At 52.5% G+C, this 24000-nt stretch overlaps 1 protein-coding gene across 2 annotated transcripts in view; it reads left to right on the top strand.

Annotated features, from left to right (window-relative positions):
• The window catches only part of ppargc1b (peroxisome proliferator-activated receptor gamma, coactivator 1 beta), a 40508-nt gene that overhangs the window by 15784 nt on the left and 724 nt on the right, over positions 1-24000 (top strand). Inside the window, exons 3-14 of one of the 2 annotated variants that reach the window (XM_068324916.1) lie at positions 6801-6977; positions 7253-7447; positions 9737-9853; positions 11362-12397; positions 12508-12553; positions 16161-16225; positions 16453-17026; positions 17117-17168; positions 17365-17483; positions 17752-17858; positions 18674-18936; positions 19174-24000. The exon at positions 19174-24000 is cut by the window's right edge and continues 724 nt beyond it. In XM_068324916.1, coding sequence (XP_068181017.1) covers positions 6801-6977; positions 7253-7447; positions 9737-9853; positions 11362-12397; positions 12508-12553; positions 16161-16225; positions 16453-17026; positions 17117-17168; positions 17365-17483; positions 17752-17858; positions 18674-18765 — 2580 coding nt within the window. In that variant the 3' untranslated portion in view covers positions 18766-18936; positions 19174-24000. Of the gene's footprint in view, positions 1-6800; positions 6978-7252; positions 7448-9736; positions 9854-11361; positions 12398-12507; positions 12554-16160; positions 16226-16452; positions 17027-17116; positions 17169-17301; positions 17484-17751; positions 17859-18673; positions 18937-19173 lie in introns of those variants that run through there. The other variant, XM_068324917.1, reaches the window with a different exon arrangement.

Here is a 24000-nt window from a genome sequence, read left to right as displayed (position 1 = left end):
TGCAGGCTCTCTTGTATTGATCGGGTTTATTGGTGATCGATTGGAATGATGCCCCCCCTCGTGTGAAGCCTGTGGTGATCACCGTGGCAACAGCCAAAGCTTTGAATGGTTTCAGGTCAATGGCCTTCTGTAGAGGAAGGGGGGGCAGCGGGGGGGAGGTAGTGGGGGTGGGGGTCTCTGTGGCGAAAGAATGGAGGAACAGTGGAATTATGGGAAATGTATTGTCGGTGGGAGATCAGCTGGTCTCTGGTGTCGTTATGCAGCTTCAGCATCAGCTGCCCCCCCAGCCCCCCCCAACCCTCCCCAGCCCCCCTCAACCCTCGCCACCCCCCCCAGGGGCTTTACTGTCGGTTCCCCACAGATCGACCTTGAGAATCCACCGCCCCCACTGTGATGCCATTTCCCATGAGCTCCGGCTAGCTGGCCCCGCCCCCCACGCCGAGGCTGTTGTTGAGTAACACACACAGACACACACACGTACACAGACACACACACACACACATACACACTCACACACACACACACACACACACACACACACACACACACACAGACACACTCACACACACACACACAGACACACACACAGACACACACACACACACACACACACAGAGACACACACAGACACACACACACACACACAGAGACACACACACACACACACAGCCCCAGCCTAGATCAAATCGCGGCATTGAAGCTTCAGATTAGCAGGCCCCGCCCACCTGGAGGTCGACCTTGTCAGGAATTGATTGGCTGATAGATTGATGGGTTGATTGTCCGTCGTATGAGACGACCGACATGGATGAGTGGCCCCCCTGTCCTGTGGCCCCCCTGTCCTCTGGTCCCCAGAGTTCATGTTACCTCCAGAAAGCAGTGCATCCTGGGATGTGCTTCACTACACTGAGCGCATCCTGGTCTGACACCAGGAGCAGGTGTGACCCCCCCACCGTGTGAAGGATGGAGTGGGACACAGACAGCAGCTCGTTGTCACGGGAAGAAAGACGACCAGGAACCACTGAGGGATGTTGGTGGGACTGTGTCTTCAGAGTGAGTGCAAGTTTTCAATTGTTGGGGGGTGTAAAACCACACCTGTTGTGGACTGTGTGGGGGGGGGGGAACCCCCCACAGTGGGGATCGGGGCCCTCCCCTGGAAAATGTTTCAGAAAACGGGGTTGTTGTCCTGCATTCTGAGGACAACATCTTGTGTTCAGTTTCCCTCCAAAAACCCCCTAAAGCCAGCAGCTGGAGCTGAACTCTCTTTATTTCTGTCCTACTTGATGCAGGAATGAATGTGAGATTCAACCATTGAAAACTTCATTCACTCTGAAGATACAGTCAGACTAAATATTACTCAGTGTTTACTGGTAGTTTACTGAGACTAGAAGACATTTAACTCTGACCACCACCAACACCATTGGTATGACAGAGTTTAGTTTAGTTTAGTTTATTTAATTCAATAACATGATTTTTCATTTTAATTTAAAAAGACATATAAAACATCAAGCGAGGTGAAAACACATTTACATCATCGCTGGTTATTCCTGCTGGTCAGAGGGAACAAAAGTCTAAGACTACTAACAAGTATTGATAATATCTTTCATTGACCTTCTGATCGGTCTGTCTCCACCCCCCCCCCCCTCAGCATTCACCATTTGTTTATTAATGAGGACTTTAACACAAACTCTACTAGAAACACTGGATTCTTTTGATCGATGGTCCTCTCCTTGTCTTACACCAATTCACGGGTTCAGCTTGGAAAAATACTGTAGAATCTTTATTTTTCATTGGACGAGAGGAGGTCATGACCTGAGTGTATATTTAATGATCGGGAGCGTTCGGGTCACTTCGGTTATTTCCGTCGGCATGCGGAAATAGCGGCGCTAGCGAGCGAAAAAGTTTTAACCTTTTTTCCTAAAAATAAGAACTCCACTGTGGCTACAGTCTAGAAACCTTGTAGCCAATCTGGAATTGACTTCGCCGGTGGCGACGTGGAGAATGGCTGGAGCAGGACCAGACATCCCAACAGTAATAACAGAACATACGGTAGAAGAAACACAAGGATTAAAAACTAAAAAGTTAATTTAAATGTTTTTATTAATAACAGTAATAACAGTAAAAAAAAAAAGAAAATTATTAGTTTTATCGAAAAACTAAAGCCTGGTCGTTAAAAAACAGTTTTAGTAGAAATATCTGTCAGTAATATCTGTAGTAACACCTGTAGTAACACCTGTAGTAACACCTGTAGTAACACCTGTCTTTTTCTGCATTAATTTTTCATTGTTTATTATTCATTGTCACTTGCTTGTTTCCAGCTTTTGCATCTTTTTCATGGTGATAATCAATCAATCAGTCAATCAATCAATCACCCTTCATTAGTCTATCTCTTAATCCCACCAGCAGACGTTCCAAACGTTTTAACAGACAGACAAACCCAACAGGACTCTTCTTGTTCTCTGGGGGGTCGAACTAACTCCTCTCTCACTGCAGCTTAGAACCAGCACACCTGTTGCTGATTGGTCGATTTTAATCAGACTGAATCACACAGGTGAGTCACACAGGTGAATCACACAGGTGAATCACACAGGTGAGTCACACAGGTGAGTCACACAGGTGAGTCACACAGGTGAGTCACACAGGTGATTCTCGTGACCAGAAAGTCACACGAGATCAGAACATAGTGGAGATTTACGGGTTCTAAATTTAGGTGGAGAAATGGACTAATAGTGAATGTTTGTAGTGAATTTACTGCTGGTGTCCCAGAGACACGCGTGTCTGACAATCATGTGTCTGTCAGAACATGTGTGTCAAAGACACAAGAACACATGCAAACGAGAACAGTGTGTCCCCCTTGTCCTCTGGTCCAGAGCTTTAGTGGTTCTTGGTTGTGGGCTGGTTCTGGGGCAGTTCTGAGGCTGGGGTGGTTTTGGGGCTGGGTCAGAGATGGGGTAGTTCTGGGTTTTGGGGCTGATCTGGTGTCAGATCTGAGCAAAACTGGGCGTGGCTCTAATTCCTGCCAGGAGGTCTGTGCAGGTGCTGTAATCTGATTGGCTGAGCTGTTGCTGCTGAATTTAGGTCAGAGCCGATTGGATGTTAAAAATGAACGACTTAAAGTCAGGCTGTAGACGTTGGTGTGTGAGCTCTGCGGCTAACGCTTACACACACACACACACACACACACACACACACACACACTATAATTAACCCCTGGGCTGACCTTTGACCCGACCCCTGTGATAAGTTTTGTGCTGATTGTCTGTAATCTCATTAAGAGCTTTACAAACAGCGCCTGAGGAGGAGGAGGTGGGGGGGGTCAGGCTTCAGTCTCATCGTTCCATTTTTTCAGCTGGTCTTGAACCAGGAGCTGGTGTGACCACCCCCCCTGTGGCTCAGGGTAGAGGATCTGAGGACGACACCAAAAAACACACTCTGTGTCCCAGACAGTGGCGCACGGGCGGACGACCAACGCTCGTCGCAGGGGGTTGTGGGGGGTCCGGGGGCCTCCCCCAGGAAATGTTTTAGAAAATGGGGTTGTTTTCCTGCATTCTGAGGACAGAATCTTGTGTTCAGTTTCCCTCCAAAAACCCCCTAAAGCCAGCAGCTGGAGCTGAACTCTCTTTATTTCTGTCCTACTTGATGCAGGAATGAATGTGAGATTCAACCATTGAAAACTTCATTCACTCTGAAGATACAGTCAGACTAAATATTACTCAGTGTTTACTGGTAGTTTACTGAGACTAGGAGACATTTGAACTCTGACCACCACCAACACCATTGGTATGACAGAGTTTAGTTTAGATTATTTATTTAATTCAATAACATGATTTTTCATTTCAATCTAAAAAGACATAAAACATCAAGCGAGGTGAAAACACATTTACATCATCGCTGGTTATTCCTGCTGGTCAGAGGGAACTAAAGTCTAAGACTACTAACAAGTATTGATAATATCTTTCATTGACCTTCTGATCGGTCTGTCTCCACCCCCCCCCCCCTCAGCATTCACCATTTGTTTATTAATGAGGACTTTAACACAAACTCTACTAGAAACACTGGATTCTTTTGATCGATGGTCCTCTCCTTGTCTTACACCAATTCACGGGTTCAGCTTGGAAAAAATAATATTTTGTTTTTCATTGGACGAGAGGTCATGACCCCAGTGCATATTTAATGATCGGGAGCGTTCGGGTCACTTTGGCTATTTCAGTCGGCATGCGGAATTAGCGGCGCTATTTTTGCTAGCGGCACTAGCGCCGCTCGCTAAAGGAATTAGCAGCGCTAGCGAGCGAAAAAGTTGTAAGTTTTAGCCTTTTTTCCTAAAAATAAGAACACCACTAGAATCCTCCTCTAGAATATACTTTGCCGATGATGGATGGATGGATGATGGATGGATGGATGATGGATGGATGTAGATGATGGATGGATGTAGATGATGGATGATGGATGGATTGATGGATGGATGTAGATGATGGATGGATGTAGATGATGGATGGATGGATGTAGATGATGGATGGATGTGGATGATGGATGATGGATGGATGATGGATGGATGTAGATGATGGATGATGGATGGATGATGGATGGATGGATGGATGATGGATGGATGTAGATGATGGATGATGGATGGATTGATGGATGGATGTAGATGATGGATGGATGGATGTAGATGATGGATGGATGTAGATGATGGATGGATGATGGATGGATGTAGATGATGGATGATGGATGGATGATGGATGGATGTAGATGATGGATGATGAAGTGTCAGGGTGTTGTGTGACTCGGGTCTAAACTGGTTCTCTTGAAGCTGAATTGAAACTATTGAGCGTTGGAGGCGGAGCCTCCACAACCTGTGATGACCCCGTCTGACTTCCTGTCCATCAGTGGCAGCGGCGTGTCCCCAGGAGACGAGCTCTGATTGAACTCTGGAGTGTTTTGAGTCCAGACGGGAACCTGTGTGTGTGTGTGTGTGTGTGTGTGTGTGTGTGTGAGTGAGTGTGTGTCAGTGTGTGTGTGTGTGTGAGAAACGGGAAGTGAGCCGTTAATAAGTGTCGTACAGAAACAGCGTCTCTGTCTTCAGGTTGTACCTTTTCTGTCTCTTCATCACTTCCTGAGTTCCAGGGTAATGAGGTCAGAGGTCACGGTTCTGGTTTCCTCACTCATGGGACTCATTTCCCACCTGACCAGGGGACAACCTGGGCTTTAGTTAACCAGTTAACTAAAGCCCAGTTAACTAAAACCCGGCTCAGAACCCTGATTCTGTTCCAGTGGTCCAACCGGTGACATCAGTGAACATGGGGAGGTCAGAGGTCACGGCGCTGGAGATAGTTCGAGGTCGCCGCGTCGCTTCCACGTCCCGCCATCGTGTTGCTCAGCCGCCGCTTCAGTGGGATTAAGAGGAATGATCCTCACCCCCCCACATCAAACGTGTGGGGGGGGGTGTGTGTGTGTGAGGGTGTGTGTGTGTGGGGGGGGTGTGTGTGTGTTAGGGTGTGTGTGTGTGGGGGGGGGTGTGTGTGTGAGGGTGTGTGTGTGTGGGGGGGGGTGTGTGTGGGGGGGGTGTGTGTGTGAGGGTGTGTGTGTGTGTGGGGGGGGTGTCTGCGCGTACGCTCAGGAGTGTGTGTCAGGCCCAAGGCTTTTTTTATTGATTGACAGCTGCAGGGGGGGCAGGGGGGTGACACAGGAATCCCTCCGTCCACTGAGGTGATGAAGAGGAGGGACTGAAGGATGGAGAGAGAAACAGATGATAAAGGAGGAGAGGAGGGGGATGGGAAGAGGAGAAGAGGAGACAGGAGGAGGAACGATGGAAAAGAGGAGGAAGGAGAGAAGGAGGTGAAGGAGGAGGGATGTAGCTGCATGCTAACGCCAACACTAACCCACCGCGCTCCTTCCTCTCCCTCCTCTTCCTCCTTCCTCTTCCTCCTTCCGTTTCTTCCTCCTCCTCCTCCTCTTCCTCTTCCTCTTCCTCTTCCTCTTCCTCCTCCTCCTCTCCCTCCTCTTCCTCCTTCCTCTTCCTCCTTCCGTTTCTTCCTCCTCTTCCTCTTCCTCCTCCTCTTCCTCTTCCTCTTCCTCCTCCCCCATCAAGTCACGACTGCCCCCCCACTCTTCCTCTTCTGACCTCTGACCTACATCTCCTCCTCCCGTCACTCCGTCCTTCCATCCTCTCTGCTGATTGGGGTTATTGATCAGTGATAATCAGGTCATCAGAAGCTGGGCGGGGTTAAAGGTCAGCCACTGATTGGTGATGAGGAGGCGTTGAAGGAAATGATGAAGGTGGGGGGGAGTGATTGTAATGAGTCATCGTTTTGGGGGATTAAAACCCAAATGTGGGCGTCTGACCCGGCCCCACCCCCAGGAACCCTCCAGGAGCAGGTCTCTGTGGTGGGGGGGTACAGGGAGAACGAGCTGTAACCTTTGGCGCCGTCCTGTTGGCGTTGCCATGGTGACACTGTGTTCCGCCCGCTGATGGAGGCTTTTATCCAGAGTGCCCCCCCCCACCCCCGCTGCCTCGCTGGATCTTCCTGCGAGGTGTCCCGGTGGGAACCTCACAGGAAACAGGGAACTCCCCCCTGTGTGAACTTCCTGTTCTTCATGGGGGGGCTGGAGGAGCGTCTGATAGGCGGCTCCGGTGTTGCTGTTGCCGTGGGCGTTGCCCTGGGCGTTGCCGTGGGCGTTGCCGTGAGTGTTAACATTGCCATTGCTGTGGGCGTTGCCGTTGCCGTGGGTGCTGACGTTGCCGTGGGCGTTGCCGTTGCTGTGGGCGTGGCTTGTGACTAACCCCCCTCTCCGTCCCGCTGCAGGATGGCGAGGGGGGCGTGGCATCGGAGCGGCTGGACTTCCCGGACATCGACCTCTCCCAGCTGGACGCTGGCGACTTCGACAGCGTCCACGGCCTGGAGGAGCTGCCCTGGTGCAGCGAGCAGCCGGACACCTCGCCAAGCCCCGCCCACTACAGCACAGCAGACCAGCTGTTCGAGGTGAGGCCCCGCCCCCACAGCCTGTCATCTCCTTCTTTCCTCGCCTTTTGATGAACTTTTCTCGTCATGTGATGATGTCATCCTAAGCATGACTTTGTTAACTGGATGTGATCTCCTGATGGCTCCGCCCACCCCACCACCGACAGCTCGTTAATTACAGCCAATGAGGGGGCTGGTAATAAGTGGTGAATAAGTGACAATCAGTCACTGAGGTCAGAGGTCAAAGTGACATCAGAGGTGGTGGGCGGGACTAACAGCCGTGGTTACCCCCCCAGATGGAGGAGGAGAACGCAGCTCTGCTCGCCGCGCTGACCGACAGCCTGGACGGCATGGTGGATGAGGAGGGGGGCGGGCTCACAGTCTTCCCCGCCCTGGGGGAGGAGCCTGACGAGGAAGAAGAAGAATATCTTCCTGTAGGCGTGGCTGACCTGAAGCGGCCCCTGGGGGGCGACACGGAGGACCCCTCCCTGGTAAGGAAACCGCTTCCTGTTCACGCGTGTTCTGAACTGCTTTTGGAGGAAGTGGAGAGACCCCTGATCAGACCCCCCCGGGCTGCATCCAGAGTCTCCCCCAGAGTCCCCCCCCCCCCCGAGTCCACCTCAGAGACCCCCCAAAGTCCCCCCCCAGAGTCCCTCCCCCAGAGTCCCCCCCCTCCGAGTCCCCCCCTCACAGTCCCTCCCCCCAAAGTCCCACCCCCCAGAGTCCCCCCCAGAGTCCCCCCCTCAGTGTCCCCCCCCCTTTACAATCAGCCTCTGTTTCTGGAATCAAGAACTAAAAACTTGTCGCCGTAGAAACCAAGCTTTCATACGAGCTTCAACCCCCACACCGGCCCCCCCTGGCTCCTCCCCCCTCGCCACAACAGGCCTCCCCTTTCCCATGCCCCCCCCCACTAGTTTAAACCTGTGTCGCCTTGATCAGTGTGTGTGTGTGTGTGTCTGTGTGTGTGTGTCTGTGTGTGTGTGTGTGTGTGTCTGTGTGTGTGTGTGTGTGTGTCTGTGTGTGTGTCTGTGTGTGTGTGTGTGTCTGTGTGTGTGTCTGTGTGTGTGTGTGTGTGTGTGTCTGTGTGTCTGTGTGTGTGTGTGTGTGTGTGTGTCAGTGTGTGTGTGTGTGTGTGTGTGTGTGTGTGTGTGTGCTCTGATCACATGACTGTTATCCTCCTGTGTGCTGTGCTGCCCTCTGGTGGTCAGACGTGATGCTGCAGGTTGTGTGTGTTCAGAGTAACTCCTGGTTCCAGCCCCCCCCCCCAATCTCACGTCTCCTTCTCACTGGGCGGGGGGCAGGGTCGTTCCTCGTCTGTGTCCCACGGCAGCACAAGGCTTCCTTTTATGGCGTCGCCAGGGGCCTGGAAGGCGTCCAGCCGGGGGCCTGGGGGCCTCAGGGCTTCACACAGACGGACCCCTCCTGACTCCTCTTCATAGATAGATAGATAGATAGATAGATAGATAGATAGATAGATAGATAGATAGATAGATAGATAGATAGATAGATAGATAGATAGATAGATAGATAGATAGATAGATAGATAGATAGATAGATAGATAGATAGATAGATAGATAGATAGATAGATAGAAATAGATAGATAGATAGATACTTTATTAATCCCGGAGGAAATTGCATATATCCACTGCTCAGGCATTACATAACAAATAATACTGGATAAACACCAGGAGAAAAGGAAACACTGACATCACAGGACATACCACAAGACATACACTACACTAACAGACAGACACATGCAGCACTAACAGGACTTATATACTAAACTATAACTAAAATATAAACAGTATAAAATTTACAAATATTACAGTATTAAAATATAAACAGTATAAAATAAAATCTAAACAGTATAAAATTGAATTAAAATATAAAACAGTATAAAAAATAAATAATATATATATATATATACACAACAGTATAAAATAAAATAAAATTTAAATTAAATTAAATCCATATTCAAATTCAACCCCGTGCTGACCTCACCACCTCCCCCCCGCTCCTCCTGAGAGAGTCATTGTACCCCCTGATGGCACGAAGGAGGACCTCAGCCTCTCTGTGGAGGCGCTGTGTGACAGCAGTCTGTCGCTGAAGGTGCTCCTCTGCTGGGAGAAGGTGGTGTGCAGGGGGGGGCTGGTGTTGTTCATGATGGCCTTAATTTTAGACATGGTCCTGCTCTCCAGAAGCATATCCACAGAGTCCAGGCTCAGCCCGACCACTGAGCCCACTCTGCGGATGAGTCTGTTCAGACGGTCCATATCTCTTTTCCTGGCCCCCCCACCCCAACACACAATGGCGTATGACATTTAACATGTCATACGCCATTGATTTGATGACATCTTCATGATGACATCTTCATCTCCAGAGGAGCGTCGTCATCGCTGATGGAGCCAAGCTGCCGACTTTCAAGGGCCATGGCGGTCACCTGACCCGTCACCTGACCCAGTCACCTGACCCGTCATGTGACCCGTCATACTGCTTAATATGTATGAGCTAATGAGCTAACGCGACACGCCCTTAGCTTAGCTGGGTTAGCTTGTGGTCAGAGAATGGACTTAGCTGACAGATGCTATGTCGCTAACAACATTTAGCTGCCTCCGCTGAACCTCATGAGAGATTCCACGTGGTTTAAATCATGTTAAAGGAGGGGCTCGTGGGGGGGAGGGGCTAGTGGAGGGATGACTGACGGAGGCGGGGTCGTTGGTTTTGTTCATTCATAACGTGTCGCTGATAACCGACATCTCCTCTTCCTCTTCCTCACCAGCTGAAGAAGCTGCTGCTGACTCCGCCCAACGCTCCGGTGGGCGTCGATGCACACAAAGACAGAGGTCAGCGCCACAGCAGAGGTCTGCACCTACGGCAGCTCCGCCCCCTGGTCAAGGTGAGAGCCTGTCACCTGAGACCATCTGAACCTTAGCCCAACAACGCAACCGCTTCTTCAGTTTCACATGGCTGAGCCGAACCTGGTGGCCCCTGGTGGGACCCTAATGGACCCCTAAAGTACCCCTAAGGACCCCCGTTGGTCTGTGGGTGGACCTTCCAGCTGGAACGGGAGGTTGTGACTCCCGGCCGCCTGCAGGAAGCAGAGTCCACCTGGTGGTGGAGGGGTCAGTTCGGTTTGGGTGGGGGTCTCACATGAGGTGAGCGGTGGTTACCGATGGAGACTTTAGCTGCTGGTGGTGGGAGTGGCGTTAGCGAGGTTTCTGCTGTACACCGTAGCAGCGGTCAGATAGCTGCTAGCGATACACTAGGAGCGCTAATGATTCCAGTCTTCTGTCTTCATGGCCGTGAAGCACAGCGAGCCTTCACACTGCTGTCCTACTCCAGGGTTAACCCTAACTCTAATCCTGACCCCAACCCTAACCCTAACCACATACAGACTTCTGTCATCTTTTATGCCGACCTCACAATCCAAAAAGGCCAAACTGTTGTCCTTCACATCCTCTCTGGTGAACTTGATGTTGCTGTCCACCGAGTTGATGTGTTCGGTGAAAGGTTGCACCTCGTGGATTTTTACCTTCACCCAGGTGTCGTCCACATACCGGAACCAGTGTCTTGGTGACGTTCCGTTGAACGAGGTGAGGGCCTTGTGTTCCACCTCCTCCATGTACAGATTGGCCACGATAGGAGACACCGGCGCGCCCATGGGACATCCGTGTTTCTGCCTATAGAAGTTCCCTCTGTACTGGAAGTAGGTGGTGTTGAGGCAGAGGTCCATAAGTTGACAGATCTGGTCGGGGTTGAGGTTTGTCCTGTCACTGAGGGTGGTGTCCTGTGAAAGCCGTTGTCTCACTGCCTCCACCGCCTCCGTTGTGGGGACACATGTGAACAGGGAGGTGACGTCGTAGGATACCACGGTCTCATCTGCATCCAATCTCAGTCCTCTCACCTTTTCCACAAAGTTGCTTGGTGATGTATGTAACGGAGTTGATGCTGCTGACAATGGGTCTGAGGGGGCCTACTTCTTAATGAATTATGGGGAGGCCATATATACATGGGATGGCTTCCCAATGGTACAGGCGATAGTAGAGTAGGTTTATGGTTTCCTCCTTCTGTGGCTGCTGAAGGCGGTCCACAGTCTGTCTGTAGCTGCTGGTTGGGTCGCGCCTCAGGGTCTCTGGGAGTTGACTGGGACACGACCCACCAGCACCAGACCTGAAGGAGCCTCTTGGAAGTCCAGTGGATTGCTTGGAGGTCCGTCCTGGGTCTGACGTAAAATTGCCCAAGACACACCACACGACGACACCCGTGGCTTGTCCGTGGTGCTCCAATGCCCCTCCAGGGTGATGGGACAGGCTAGGCTAAGAGAACCTGGACACTGAGAACCTACAGCCGTTTCTGCCACAAACGTCTGACGCTGGTGTTATGTCTCTGTGTCTCCGCCTCCAGACTGACCTTCCTCAGGAGAGGAAACCCAGGCCGCTGCGCCCGGTGGGCCGGCTGTGCACGGAGCTCCACCGCCACCTGACCACCGCCCAGGATCTGGGGGGTCCCCCGGCCCCGGACACAGAGGACGACGATGAGGAAGAGGAGGAAGAGGACAGTGAGTCTGAGGAGGAGGAGGAGGAGTCTTCCAGCAGTGAGGCGGAGGGCGTGGCTGCCGCGGCCGAGCCGGCCCCCCCTCAGTTCAGCTCAGAGAAGGAACTGCAGTCGGTGGTGGAGCTCATCACCTACATGCACACCTACTGCCTGCCCTCACGCAAGCAGCAGGGCTGGGACCGCCAGGACCCCCAACGGCCCCGGGCCCGACCCGAACCATCCCGCCTGGCAGCCACCAGCTCCCACAGCAGAGTCGTCCTGGTGGCGTCTCCGGGGACCTGCGGGGGCCCCACGGGGGTGGGCAGCGGCGCCCTGCGGAGGCTTCCCTTTGCCAGGCGGAGGGAGCTGAAGGTGGACTCGCTCCTCCGGGAGCTCCTGCAGCAGAGCCGCTGCTTCGACGTGAGCCAGCCCTACCGCCTGCACAGCCCTCCCTACTGCCACCCCCATGGCGACCCCTGCTCAGACTCCAACAGCGCCCCCTGCTGCCACCCCCACAGCCCCAACAGAGGAGGGGCAGGTGCTTCGGCCAGCGCCACCACCATACCGCCGCCTCATAAAGACTGTTCGCCCCACAACAGGAAAAAACCCTCCTCCTGGGAGGGGCCTCGGAGCCAGGAGGAGGCCCCCGAAGGCGGTGGCTCCTTCTCGGTACGGCGCTCACGCCGTCTGGCCACCTTCCCAAGTCGCTTTGCCAAGAGGCTGGGACCCGCAAGGCCGAGGGACGGAGAGGGCGACAATAGGGCAGAGGAGAGGGGGGTGGAGCGAGCAGGGCTCAAAGTCCCGCCCACCCAAGCAGGAGGCGGGACCACGACGGCGGCAAAACCAGAGCGGAGAATATCGTGCAACGTCGAGACGATGGAACTATCAAAACCCTGCTGCCACAAAGGTGAGAGAAAGACACGCCCACTTCTACCTACAGCAGGTGCTACATGCTAACACCCCCAGCTAGCGACATACACTCAACCCACATTGATGGGTTTTTTATTCTGATTGCAGAGAAACGAGTCTGTCTTTGTCTGCCGCTCGACCCCAAGACCAGCGGGTGAGTAACCCCAACCCCAACCCTAACCCTGACCCCAACGATAACTCCAACTCAATCAATAACCCCTATCCTAACCCTAACCCCAACCGTAATCCCAATCCATTGTTATTTATTCATTTGTTGGTTTATTTATTTTCAAACATGTTATTTGAACAGACTTCATCACTTCAACATCCCATAATAAAGGGCTGACGGTAGAAGACATTAGGTTTGTGAAATTCCCCCAGAACCAACAAACATCTCTCATTACAACATGTTGTCACCAATCAGACATTAATTGTCTTCAACCAGTTCAGACATTGACTTTGGACAGACGTTCATAGTCTGATCCACTTCCAGATATTAGCCTTGTCCCAGATATAACCTAGATAGATAGATAGATAGATACTTTATTAATCCCGGAGGAAATTGTATATATCCACTGCTCAGGCATTACATAACGAATAAATACTGGATAAACACCAGGAGAAAAGGAAACACTGACATCACAGGACAGACACTACACTAACAGACACATGCAGCACTAACAGGACTTATATACTAAACTATAAATAGTATAAAATTAAAATATAAACAGTATAAAATTAAATTAAATCCATTCAACCGCGTGCTGACCTCCCCACCTCCCCCCCGCTCCTCCTGAGAGAGTCATTGTCCTCCTTCGTGCCATCAGGGGGTACCTCAGCCTCTCTGTGGAGGCGCTGTGTGACAGCAGTCTGTCCCTGAAGGTGCTTCTCTGCTGGGAGAAGGTGGTGTGAGGGGGGGGGGGGGGGGGGCTGGTGTTGTTCATGATAGCCTTAACTTTAGACATGGTCCTGCTCTCCAGAACTGTCTCCACAGAGTCCAGGCTCAGCCCAACCACTGAGTCCGCTCTACGGATGAGTCTGTTCAGACGGTCCATATCTCTTTTCCTGGCCCCCCCACCCCAACACACAATGGCGTATGACAGCACACTGGAGGCTACGGACTGATAGAACATGAGAAGGAGCTTAGGACAGATGTTGAAGGAGGCCAGCCTCCTCAGGAAGTACATCCTGCTCTGCCCCTTCTTGTACACACAGTCCCAGTTGAGTGACCAGTCCAGTCTGCTGTCTAGCTGCAGTCCCAGGTACTGATAGTTTCCTACCACCCCCACCTCACTGCCCTCCATGATCACTGGCTGTGGAGAGGGAGGTGCCCGCCGGAAATCCAAAACCATCTCCTTGGTCTTGGAGACGTTGAGCTGGAGCTGGTTCTGTTGGCACCACTCCAAAAAGTCAGCCACCAATGCCCTGTACCCCCCCTCATACAGCCACCAATGCCCTGTACCCCCCCTCATCACCCTCCCGGATACATGCCACTATCGCGGTGTCATCGGAGTACTTCTGTATGTGGCATGTATCCGAGTTGTGCTTGAAGTCTGATGTGTAGAGGGTGAAGAGAATGGGGGAGAGAACGGTCCCCTGTGGCGCCCCCGTGCTGCTGGTCACCATAGAAGACAAGCAGTCCCCCATACGGACGTACTGGGGTCTGTCCGTTAGGTAGTCCGTGATCCAGCTCACGAGGTAGGGGTCCACAGCCATGGAGGTCAGTTTATCCTGTAGGAGCCGGGGCTGGATGGTGTTGAAGGCACTCGAAAAGTCGAAGAAGAGCACCCTGACGGCACAGCCCCCGGCGTCCAGGTAGGAGAGTATGCGATGGATGAGGTACAAGACAGCGTCGTCAACCCCAACCTTGGCCTGATAGGCGAACTGGAGAGGGTCCATAGCACCCTGCACCTGTGGACGCATGAGCTCCAGGACCAGTTGCTCTAGGGTCTTCATTACGTGGGAGGTCAGAGCGACCGGTCGGTGGTCGTTGAGCTCAGTAGGGCGTCCTTTCTTGGGTACAGGGACGATGCAGGAGGTCTTCCACAGTGACGGGACCCGCTCGGCGTCCGCGATATCTCCGTCAGAGCTCAGCGGGGATGAGATCGCGTGTTGCTGGGTCTCCTTTGACCCTCATGGACATCAACTCCTCCCTGGAGTACACTAGCATATCACTATACATTACCTAAATTTACGTTACAATAATATACACAGAAACATAGAAAAAAACACAAAATTAAGCACAACAAACTCGCTCTGAGCAAAGGAAACTGCAGCCTGCTCCAGCATGCGCAGATGACAGCAGATCCTGGAGCAGATCCACGTTCACATTCTTTCTGGAACAAGGAGGTTTGTTAACAGAGATGTCAGACAGGAAGTTGATCTAATGATCGTCTGAACCTCAGCAGACAGTGTTTCTGCTAGAATGAACCAGTTTGTCAGACATTTAACAGTTAGACGTTCTGTTATATTAACAGATATCAACATGATCTTTAAGGTCTCAAATTTAAGTCCAGGTGTTGTCCATCAGTCCATATTTGAACTTAATCACACTGAGGTGGTCTCCTACCTCCAGATGGTGATGGGTAATATGTCTCCATCTGGTCTGATCTATAGTTATCTCCGGATCCCTCAGAGAACTCAGGTGTTGCTCCAGAGTCTCGGTGTCAGCGCTGTGTTCAGTTCCCTCTCCTCTGGACAGCATGAGTGTTAGTACGGAGCTTGGTTTGATTCCAGAGATGATCACATCATTTATACCAAAGCTTTGTTCCAGATCCTCCATTCTGTTGTCCCTGTTCCAAGACAACAATTCTTTGGTCTTTTTCCTCCATGTCTTTCTGCATTTTCTTCATTTTGTCCCTCATTTCTTCCTTTAGCACGAGTTTTAGCTTTTCTTCCAACTTTTAGTAAAACTTTTCTTCCAAGTCTTCTTTGAGGTTACTCCTTAACTATTACATAGAAGAAAAGATCCGGTCTAGATTATTCTTCATCAATCACTCAATCAATCAATCAATCAAGTTGTATTTGTATATTTTATTTATATATTTATATTATTTATATATATTTATATTCAAAGCGCTTTAACAGGCAGAAAAACCCAACTGAACCCTCCAGAGCATGAGTGACCGTGGCGGGAAAACTTCCTCATTGAGGAAGAAACTCCGGGCAGGACTCTTTTGGGCGCCATCTGCCTTGACCGGTTGGGTGGAAAAGAAATAAAAGGAAGATTTTCCTTTTCTTCTCGTCATTTTAATCTGGCAGAGAGTTTGAGTTAGAGAGAGTGACAGTGGGACCTAACCCTAAACCTAACCCTAAACCTAACCCTAACCCTAACTCTAACTCTAACCCTAACTCTAACTCTAACCCCGAACCTAATTCCAACCCTAAACCTAACCCTAAACAGCAGTATCTGACAGATTCAGACATGACTCAGCAGTATCTGAAATGACTCAGCGGTATCTGACATGACTCAGCGGTATCTGACATGACTCAGCGGTATCTGACATGACTCAATGGTATCTGACATGACTCAGCGGTATCTGACATGACTCAATGGTATCTGACATGACTCAGCAGTATCTGACGAATGCAGACATGACTCAGCGGTATCTGACGAATGCAGACATGACTCAGCGGTATCTTACAGATGCAGACATGACTCAGCGGTATCTGAGGAATGCAGACATGACTCAGCGGTATCTGAGGAATGCAGACATGACTCAGCGGTACCTGACGTGTGATCTGTCCCGTTTGCCCCACAGGGACGTCCGGTTTGGCATCAAGCCTTTCGAGCCGGCGCTCGGTGTGGATCTGAGTGGAACAGCAGGTAAATGCCCCTCATGTGGACACGCCCTACGGGGCGGGTCTTAAACTGCGATTACGTGTTGCTCTAGCCTGATATGCTAACAGTGTCTTAAAGGAATAGCTAGACGTTCCTGAACAGATGCCTAGGTTAGCTTAGCTTCGCTAAACAGTTTGGTTCCTGTTCTTTATTCACAAAATACGACGTTAGCACAGATTTGCCCCGCTAATGTCGATGCTCCTCCCCCTCAGGTCTAACCCCGCCCACCACCCCGCCTCACAAACCGGTGGAGGACGAGCTCTTCAAAGCGGCAGAGGGAGGGAAGGGTGGCGACGCGGCCGATGGCGGCGGCGAGCTGGTCCACCCGGCTGCTAACGCTAGTATGGCCACAAAGGGCTGGTGGCAGCCGAGCCGCGCCCCCCCCCAGCGGAGGCTCCTGGAGCAGACGGAGCTGTACGCCCACCTGCGGCGCGTGGGCGTGGCTGGCGACGGCGGCCAGCGCAGCTTCGGTGACCACGACTACTGCGCGTTGAGCCTCGGTGAACGCCGCAGGCGCAGCGCCGCCATGCTGGCTGCTATCCTGCAGGCGCAAGGAGGTCGTGACAGAATCGGGGCCCCGCCCACAGCAGCTGACCATCAGGAACCGGACCAGGAGGACCGGGGCCTGCTACCGGAGGCGAAGGCGCCGCTGCCGTCGGACTGCTCGTCAGCAGCGGCCACGCCTCCGTCCTCCGAAGAGGAGGCAGAGGCCTCGCCGGCATCGCCGTCACACTCACCCTGCCTGCGCCTGTGCCCCGACTCCCCCGCGAACAAGACGGAGTCCAGGTGAGACACAGGCGCAGTGGAGGACCAGGCGTACGGCTCTGTTCAGCCTCGCCTCGTGTTCTCTGACCTCACTTCCTGTCTCTCTTGAAGGTCGGAGTTTTCCCCCCACGAAGAGCCAAGGACCAGCGCCCTGCCTGATGAGGTACCTGTGCACCTGTCTGTTAGCACACCTGAACACCCAGAATACCTTTCTGCCCCAAACCCCATCCGGCCTCCAGGCGCCGCCTGCGGCTGCTGGGTGGGGTGGGGCTTGAGGTGCACGCTCCTTGTTTCAGTTCCCTTACCTGTCCGTGTGGTTCCCTTCGTCCTGACCGTTGCCATGGTTTCCCTGTTGCTAGGACACCTGCCAGGTGTTCTACATCCACAACCTGCCGACCAGCGTGACCCAGAGCGTGTTGAGGAGACGCCTGCAGGTGTTCGGCAGGGCGGAGCAGTGTGAGGTCATCGTGTGCAACCAGTGAGTCCGTCAGGGGGGGTCATGTCGGGGGAGGCCCTGTCAGGGTGGGGGGATCTCATCAGGTGGGGGGCGTCCCCATCTGGGGGGGGCTGTTTCTGCTGGAAGGGGTCCGGGGTGCATTCACACGCCTGTACACAGCAGAGGTCTTTCAGGGTCACACCCTGGTGGTGTTGGCGCCCCCCCACACCCATCAGGGCGGTTTAGCTGCACTGAACAACTGGGGGGGTGATGGTCCCCCTCCAGCTCCTCACAGCTGCTGTCTTTGTAGGGAACGCTGCGGGGTGATCAAGATCTGCCCTGGGGGGCAGAGACGCTGGAGGGAGGACGGCGCGGCGGGCCTCAGGCGGCTGACCAGGAAACGGCTCATGGACCTGGGTATGAACAAACCCCCCAGCATGCACCAGGGCCCCCCAGGATCGGGGGTCAAAGCTGAATATGTCGCTAAACATGTTTCGCTTTTATTGGCGCTGCTTCATGCTGCGTCAGGTGACACACCTGAACGGCAAGACCACGCCCAATCAGACCGGCCCTCCCCTGTAGGTCACCTGTGTTCGTAGCATGACCTCGTGTTCGTAGCGTGACCTCGTGTTCGTAGCCTGACCTCGTGTTCGTAGCGTGACCTCGTGTTCGTAGCGTGACCTCGTGTTCGTAGCGCGACCTCGTGTTCGTAGCGCGACCTCGTGTTCGTAGCCTGACCTCGTGTTCGTAGCCTGACCTCGTGTTCGTAGCCTGACCTCGTGTTCGTAGCCTGACCTCGTGTTCGTAGCGTGACCACGTGTTCGTAGCGTGACCTCGTGTTCGTAGCGTGACCTCGTGTTCGTAGCGTGACCTCGTGTTCGTAGCCTGACCTCGTGTTCGTAGCCTGACCTCGTGTTCGTAGCGTGACCTCGTGTTCGTAGCGTGACCTCGTGTTCGTAGCGTGACCTCGTGTTCGTAGCGCGACCTCGTGTTCGTAGCCTGACCTCGTGTTCGTAGCCTGACCTCGTGTTCGTAGCCTGACCTCGTGTTCGTAGCCTGACCTCGTGTTCGTAGCCTGACCTCGTGTTCGTAGCCTGACCTCGTGTTCGTAGCCTGACCTCGTGTTCGTAGCCTGACCTCGTGTTCGTAGCCTGACCTCGTGTTCGTAGCCTGACCTCGTGTTCGTAGCCTGACCTCGTGTTCGTAGCCTGACCTTGTGTTCTGTCTTGCAGATGAGGGGGGTCCGGGTCCCGTCAAGACCAAGTACGATACCCTGGACTTCGACTCCCTGCTGAAGGAGGCCCAGAAGTCTGTGTCCCGCTGACGGTGCCGGGCGCCAGCCTTACTCACCTGCAGCAACACCCCCCTAGAAACTCCCCCCGCCCTCAGATAGGTGTAGACGGACACGCCCCCCCGCCCTCAGACAGGTGTAGACGGACACGCCCCCTCGCCTTCAGACTGGTGTAGACAGACACGCGTCCCCGCCCTCAGACAGGTGTAGACGGACACGCCCCCCCGCCCTCAGACAGGTGTAGACGGACACGCCCCCCCGCCCTCAGACAGGTGTAGACGGACACGCCCCCCACCCTCAGACAGGTGTAGACGGACACGCCCCCCGCCCTCAGACATCTGTAGACGGACACGCCCCCCGCCCTCAGACAGGTGTAGACGGACACGCCCCCCCCGCCCTCAGACAGGTTTAGACGGACACGCCCCCCCCGCCCTCAGACAGGTGTAGACGCACCTCCATGCTAAATGTTTACATTTGACCGGTGGATGAGCGATGAGGAACGACTGTTTTTCACGCCGTTCCATCAGTGGATTCTCTTAAAACCAGGAGGCCCCCGAGACCTGCAGGCAACAAACATGGTACCAGTACCAACACTAACGGTACCAGTGCCAATGCTAACGGTGCCAGTACCAACGCTAACGGTACCAGTACCAATGCTAACGGTACCAGTACCAACGCTAATGGTGCCAGTACCAATGCTATTGGTGCCAGTACCAACGCTAACGGTACCAGTACCAACGCTAACGGTACCAGTACCAACGCTAACGGTGCCACCACCAACGCTATTGGTGCCAGTACCAACGCTAACGGTGCCAGTACCAATGCTAAAGGTACCAGTACCAACGCTATCGGTACCAGTACCAACGCTAACGGTACCAGTACCAACGCTAACCGTACCGTCCTGCACTGAACAAGAACAAAGCTGTTGGTGTTGGTGACATCACAGCTCCGCCTTGGAGGCGGGGCTGAGACACTTCTGTAGCAAATCCTTGCTATCTCCGCATTGCATTGGTCGTGGTGGTGTGTGTGTTACTGCGTGTGCGTGTTCTTTGTTCCGTTTGTTTTGTAAAGAAAGGAAGCACCGCCCCCTTTCTGGTCACAGGTGAACCTGCCGGTGAAGGTGTGAAAAACCCAACCCTGCTTTTAGTGAATAATTGTGGATGTTCTAAATGTTATTGTGTGTTCTGGACAAACATACAGACACATTAATGTAATCATTTGATGACTGAACGTTTACAATCCAACAGGAAGAAGAAATCATGTTTTTCTTTTTGTAGTGCTTCCTTGATTTGATCTATGCACTGTAAGTAGGTGACGGTGGTCCTCTGGGCCCCCCTGGGCCCAATTGGGCCCCCTCTTGGCCCCTTTAGGCCACCTCTGGCCCACTCTGGGGCCCCGTGGGCCCCCTCTGGGCCCCTGTGGGCTTCCTCTGGCCCCTCTGGACCATGCTGCTGACGGCGCTGCCCGGTAGGGTCAGCATGCCGAGGCCTTCTGAGTGCTGGAAACTTGGACCTGGTGGACTTTCAGGATGGCCAGCTGGACTTTCAACACGTCCTCCGAGGTTCGGTTCAGGGTTCACCGATACGTATGTGTTGTCCAGGCCTGAAGGGTCTCGGGGTCTCCTTCGTAGGGTCCTGCTGAACATGTGTCTGGTGAAGACACCCCTGAATACCACAGCCAATGCAACAACTACTGTTTACATTTGGATTTACGATGGGGAAACCCAGTTGGTAGCCTCTAGGGTGTTGTGCGATGAATACCGGTTGACTTCACGACACTTGGCCCAGACCCCCCCAGCAGATTCCCTTTCACACCACATCCCCTGCCCATTGCTCAACCGCTGCAGAGGGAACCTTCTGGGTTGTCCAGAAACGGTTTCTTCCTGGTGAGGACGGGTCCATTGCACAAAGAACTGCTTGCAGTAACCCACTTGGGGAGTATTGCCACTGCTAGAAGTAGACGACTCAGTCATTTCAAAGGGAATGTATTCTAGAACCTGAATGTATTGCATAGCCATGTTTGTCTCGGTCCTGCTTGCCCAAAGATTGCGGCGCTTGTTGGCGCTTTAGACTCTAGTCGTCCAGGTTGACTGATTCTGGCTGGAAGTGCGGTCCGAGTAGCGCCGGTTTGTCTTCCTGACACGGCCAGTAGCAGGAAAATGGAGGGACTCCCAACCTGGCAAACCGATGGCGCCACATCTCCACCAACGACACAGCTGAACGGAGCGAGGGATGGGCTAGAAAGAAAAGTCAAGACTTCAGCCGAGAGTCCCGTTTCTGGGCTGGGAGCGACTGTATCAGTTGAGCATCTCTACCTCACATCCACCCCTTTGCTTTGGTCATGCGTAGGGCAGCAGTCAGCAGTGGTTTCTGCGTGAGGGTGTCCCCTTCTGGTGTCATCGTGGGTCATGGGTTGGGTTTAGTCCTCTTCTGAGCCATCTCTGAACTCTGTCCCCAGCTCTCCTCGTACTCGTGTTGGTGTTCGTCTTTTGGGGTCTCGCCCACGTGTCCTTGTGTGACGTTTGTCTTTGTCTCGTGTGTGAGTCGGACACTGCTGACACTTGCAGGTCAGATGGGGGGCGGCAGGGCTGGGGGGTCTTCAGTGCACTCGGAGGATGAACATCCCCGTCCCCCCCCCGCCTTCGTTTTCCTGTTCCCTTCAGGACCACGCCATTCCCTCCTCTCCTCCCCAGGGAACTTCAGTCAAATGCAGTCCGACTTATCCCTGTTGGGGGGTCCAAGGCCTCTTTTTAAGGTCTTCCCCAAAACCCTGGCAGACTCCTGCTTATTGACAGACGGTCGTCTTTAGCCATCCAATCAGCTCCAAACACACAAAACGGAATGTTTACATCATCGATTCTCCTTTGACTTTACGAGGGAACGCACACTTCAAGTACAAAGGCGCCTTATTCAGAGTTAAGAACAGAGAGGGACCGGGGGGGGGGGGCAACACCCCCAGGAAGAATGACAGAACGTGCTGGTTTACATATGAATAAAGCAAACATATATGAGTATAACATGTATATAGCACTATGCCTCGCTGTAAACGTGTTGGTGTTTGTGTTTGGTTTGGCGCGTCGCGAATCACACGGGTTTGACTTCCTGTTTGTTCAGTTCAGGGAGAAACGAAGGGAAAAGACGAGTTCACTGTTTAGAGAAAAATCCCTTTAGAACATCACAACGTTCTCTTGGCTCCGACAAGGACCTCTGACCTCTTTAATGCAATATAGAATAATATAGAGAATAATATATGGAATAATATATAATAAGGGTGTCTGTAAAGCAGCCTTTCTGGAAGGAATTGAGGTCATAATGTCAGCTGACCGCTTGGTGGTAGAGCGTCACTACAGGTAAAGTTCACGTGTTCAACTGTTGACTTGTAAACGTGTTCATGTTCACATGTTCACATGTACACACAGTGAACTGCCCTCAGTGTTTTCCTGTTGAGAGGAAGCTGTCGTAGCTGTTAGCATCACAGGTTAGCTGTTAGCCGTTAACGTAGCTATTAGCGCCACACGTTAGCTGTTAGCCGTTAACACAGCTGTTAGCACCACGCGTTGATTAGTGCACAGGTCTGCTCGGAACACTTCTGTATTCTGTGTAAATGACTGGTGAAGGATTGTGGGGGGTGAGGGAACAGGAAGTAGCATGGTTGCTGGTTTGACCCAGGGGATGGCGCTGTACAAAACCCGGACTGCCTGCTGCACCTGGACTTCCTGTCAAAGTGGGCGGGACTGTCAGTTACAGGAGTTAGGGAGCGGTCCAATCAGCTTGAAAGCATAAGGTCAGCTGTTCAGAGTTCAAACCTCCATCAGGACACCAGATCTTCTAAATGTTTCTCCTCTTGCACAAGCTGACTTTTCTCGACTTCCTGGCAGCTCATGTTGAGTTGCTTGCTGCCTCTGGTGCTGTTGCAAACAGGAAGTGACCTCACCGTTGATTGGGAGGAGCCTGAGGTGCAGCTTGCAGTGGGATTTCTCCAGTCGGGTTACCTACGTTGTTGTTTGGGGTGACGGACATTAAATCAAGCCCTTTTCCATCATAGCAAGCCTTAAATGCAATGGGGTTGGGGAGGGGTGGAGCTACCAATGGGGTTGGGGGAGGGGGTGGAGCTACCACTAGCTTTGAATATTAAAGTCTCAACTCCTTTCCAAGCCAATGTGGTTTCTGATGAAATAATTACTTATGTAATTAAAACCTTTCCAATAGCCATATGATAAAGTATATACATATATATGAATATATCTATATTTGTGTGTTTGTGTAGATATCTAGATGATTATATACTTTCTTATAGAAACATGGATGTTGACCATTCTCCTCATTGCTTTGAGAACGTTGACACATCAACATGACTTTGCCGTCTGGCGATTGGTCGATGGCCAACGATCCAAATAAGGACAGAATGAAACTTCCAAAGGGAATGACCCCTCGTCAGAATGCAATACCTTTCTTCCCATTTCATTCCAACGAGAATGGAAAATGGTAGGAAAAACCATCAAACGACCAAAAAACATACAAACAGCAGGGGGAGCTGGTGAGAACGTGACGGCTGCCACGGTTTGGAGATGTTTCAGTTGCCATGGCTGCAAAAAGGTTGCTCTGGTGTCGTGAAGTTTGAAGTCTTGAGTTGACAAAGCCAGGCACCAAACGTGAGTCCTACCAGTAGGGTTAAGTACCAACGTGAGTCCTACCGGTAGGGTTTGGTACCAACGTGAGTCCTACCAGTAGAGTTAGGTACCAACGTGAGTCCTACCGGTAGGGTTTGGTACCAATGTGAGTCCTACCGGTAGGGTTTGGTACCAACGTGAGTCCTGCCGGTAGGGTTTGGTACCAACGTGAGTCCTGCCGGTAGGGTTTGGTACCAACGTGAGTCCTACCGGTAGGGTCTGGTACCAACGTGAGTCCTACCGGTAGGGCCTGTAGGACCTCCAGGGTTTGGTACCAACGTGAGTCCTACCGGTAGGGTTTGGTACCAACGTGAGTCCTACCGGTAGGGTTTGGTACCAACGTGAGTCCTACCGGTAGGGTTTGGTACCAACGTGAGTCCTACTGGTAGGGCCTGTAGGACCTCCAGGCCTGACTTCAGCTGATTCCCGCCGTTCGGCCGTCACGTCATCACAGGAAGCGGGTGTGACCACACGATGTCAGCTGGGCACCTGTAGGGACGGCCACCCGTCCAGGTGCGAAGGAATGGGTGTGTGTTGGGTGGAGGGACGTGATTGGACAAAAAGGGCATACGTTGTTTTTCATGACTATCAAACTGACA

Source organism: Antennarius striatus, chromosome 10 (genome assembly GCF_040054535.1).
Source record: "Antennarius striatus isolate MH-2024 chromosome 10, ASM4005453v1, whole genome shotgun sequence".
Lineage (NCBI taxonomy): Eukaryota > Metazoa > Chordata > Actinopteri > Lophiiformes > Antennariidae > Antennarius > Antennarius striatus.
This window is presented reverse-complemented; position numbering and strand designations above follow the sequence as displayed.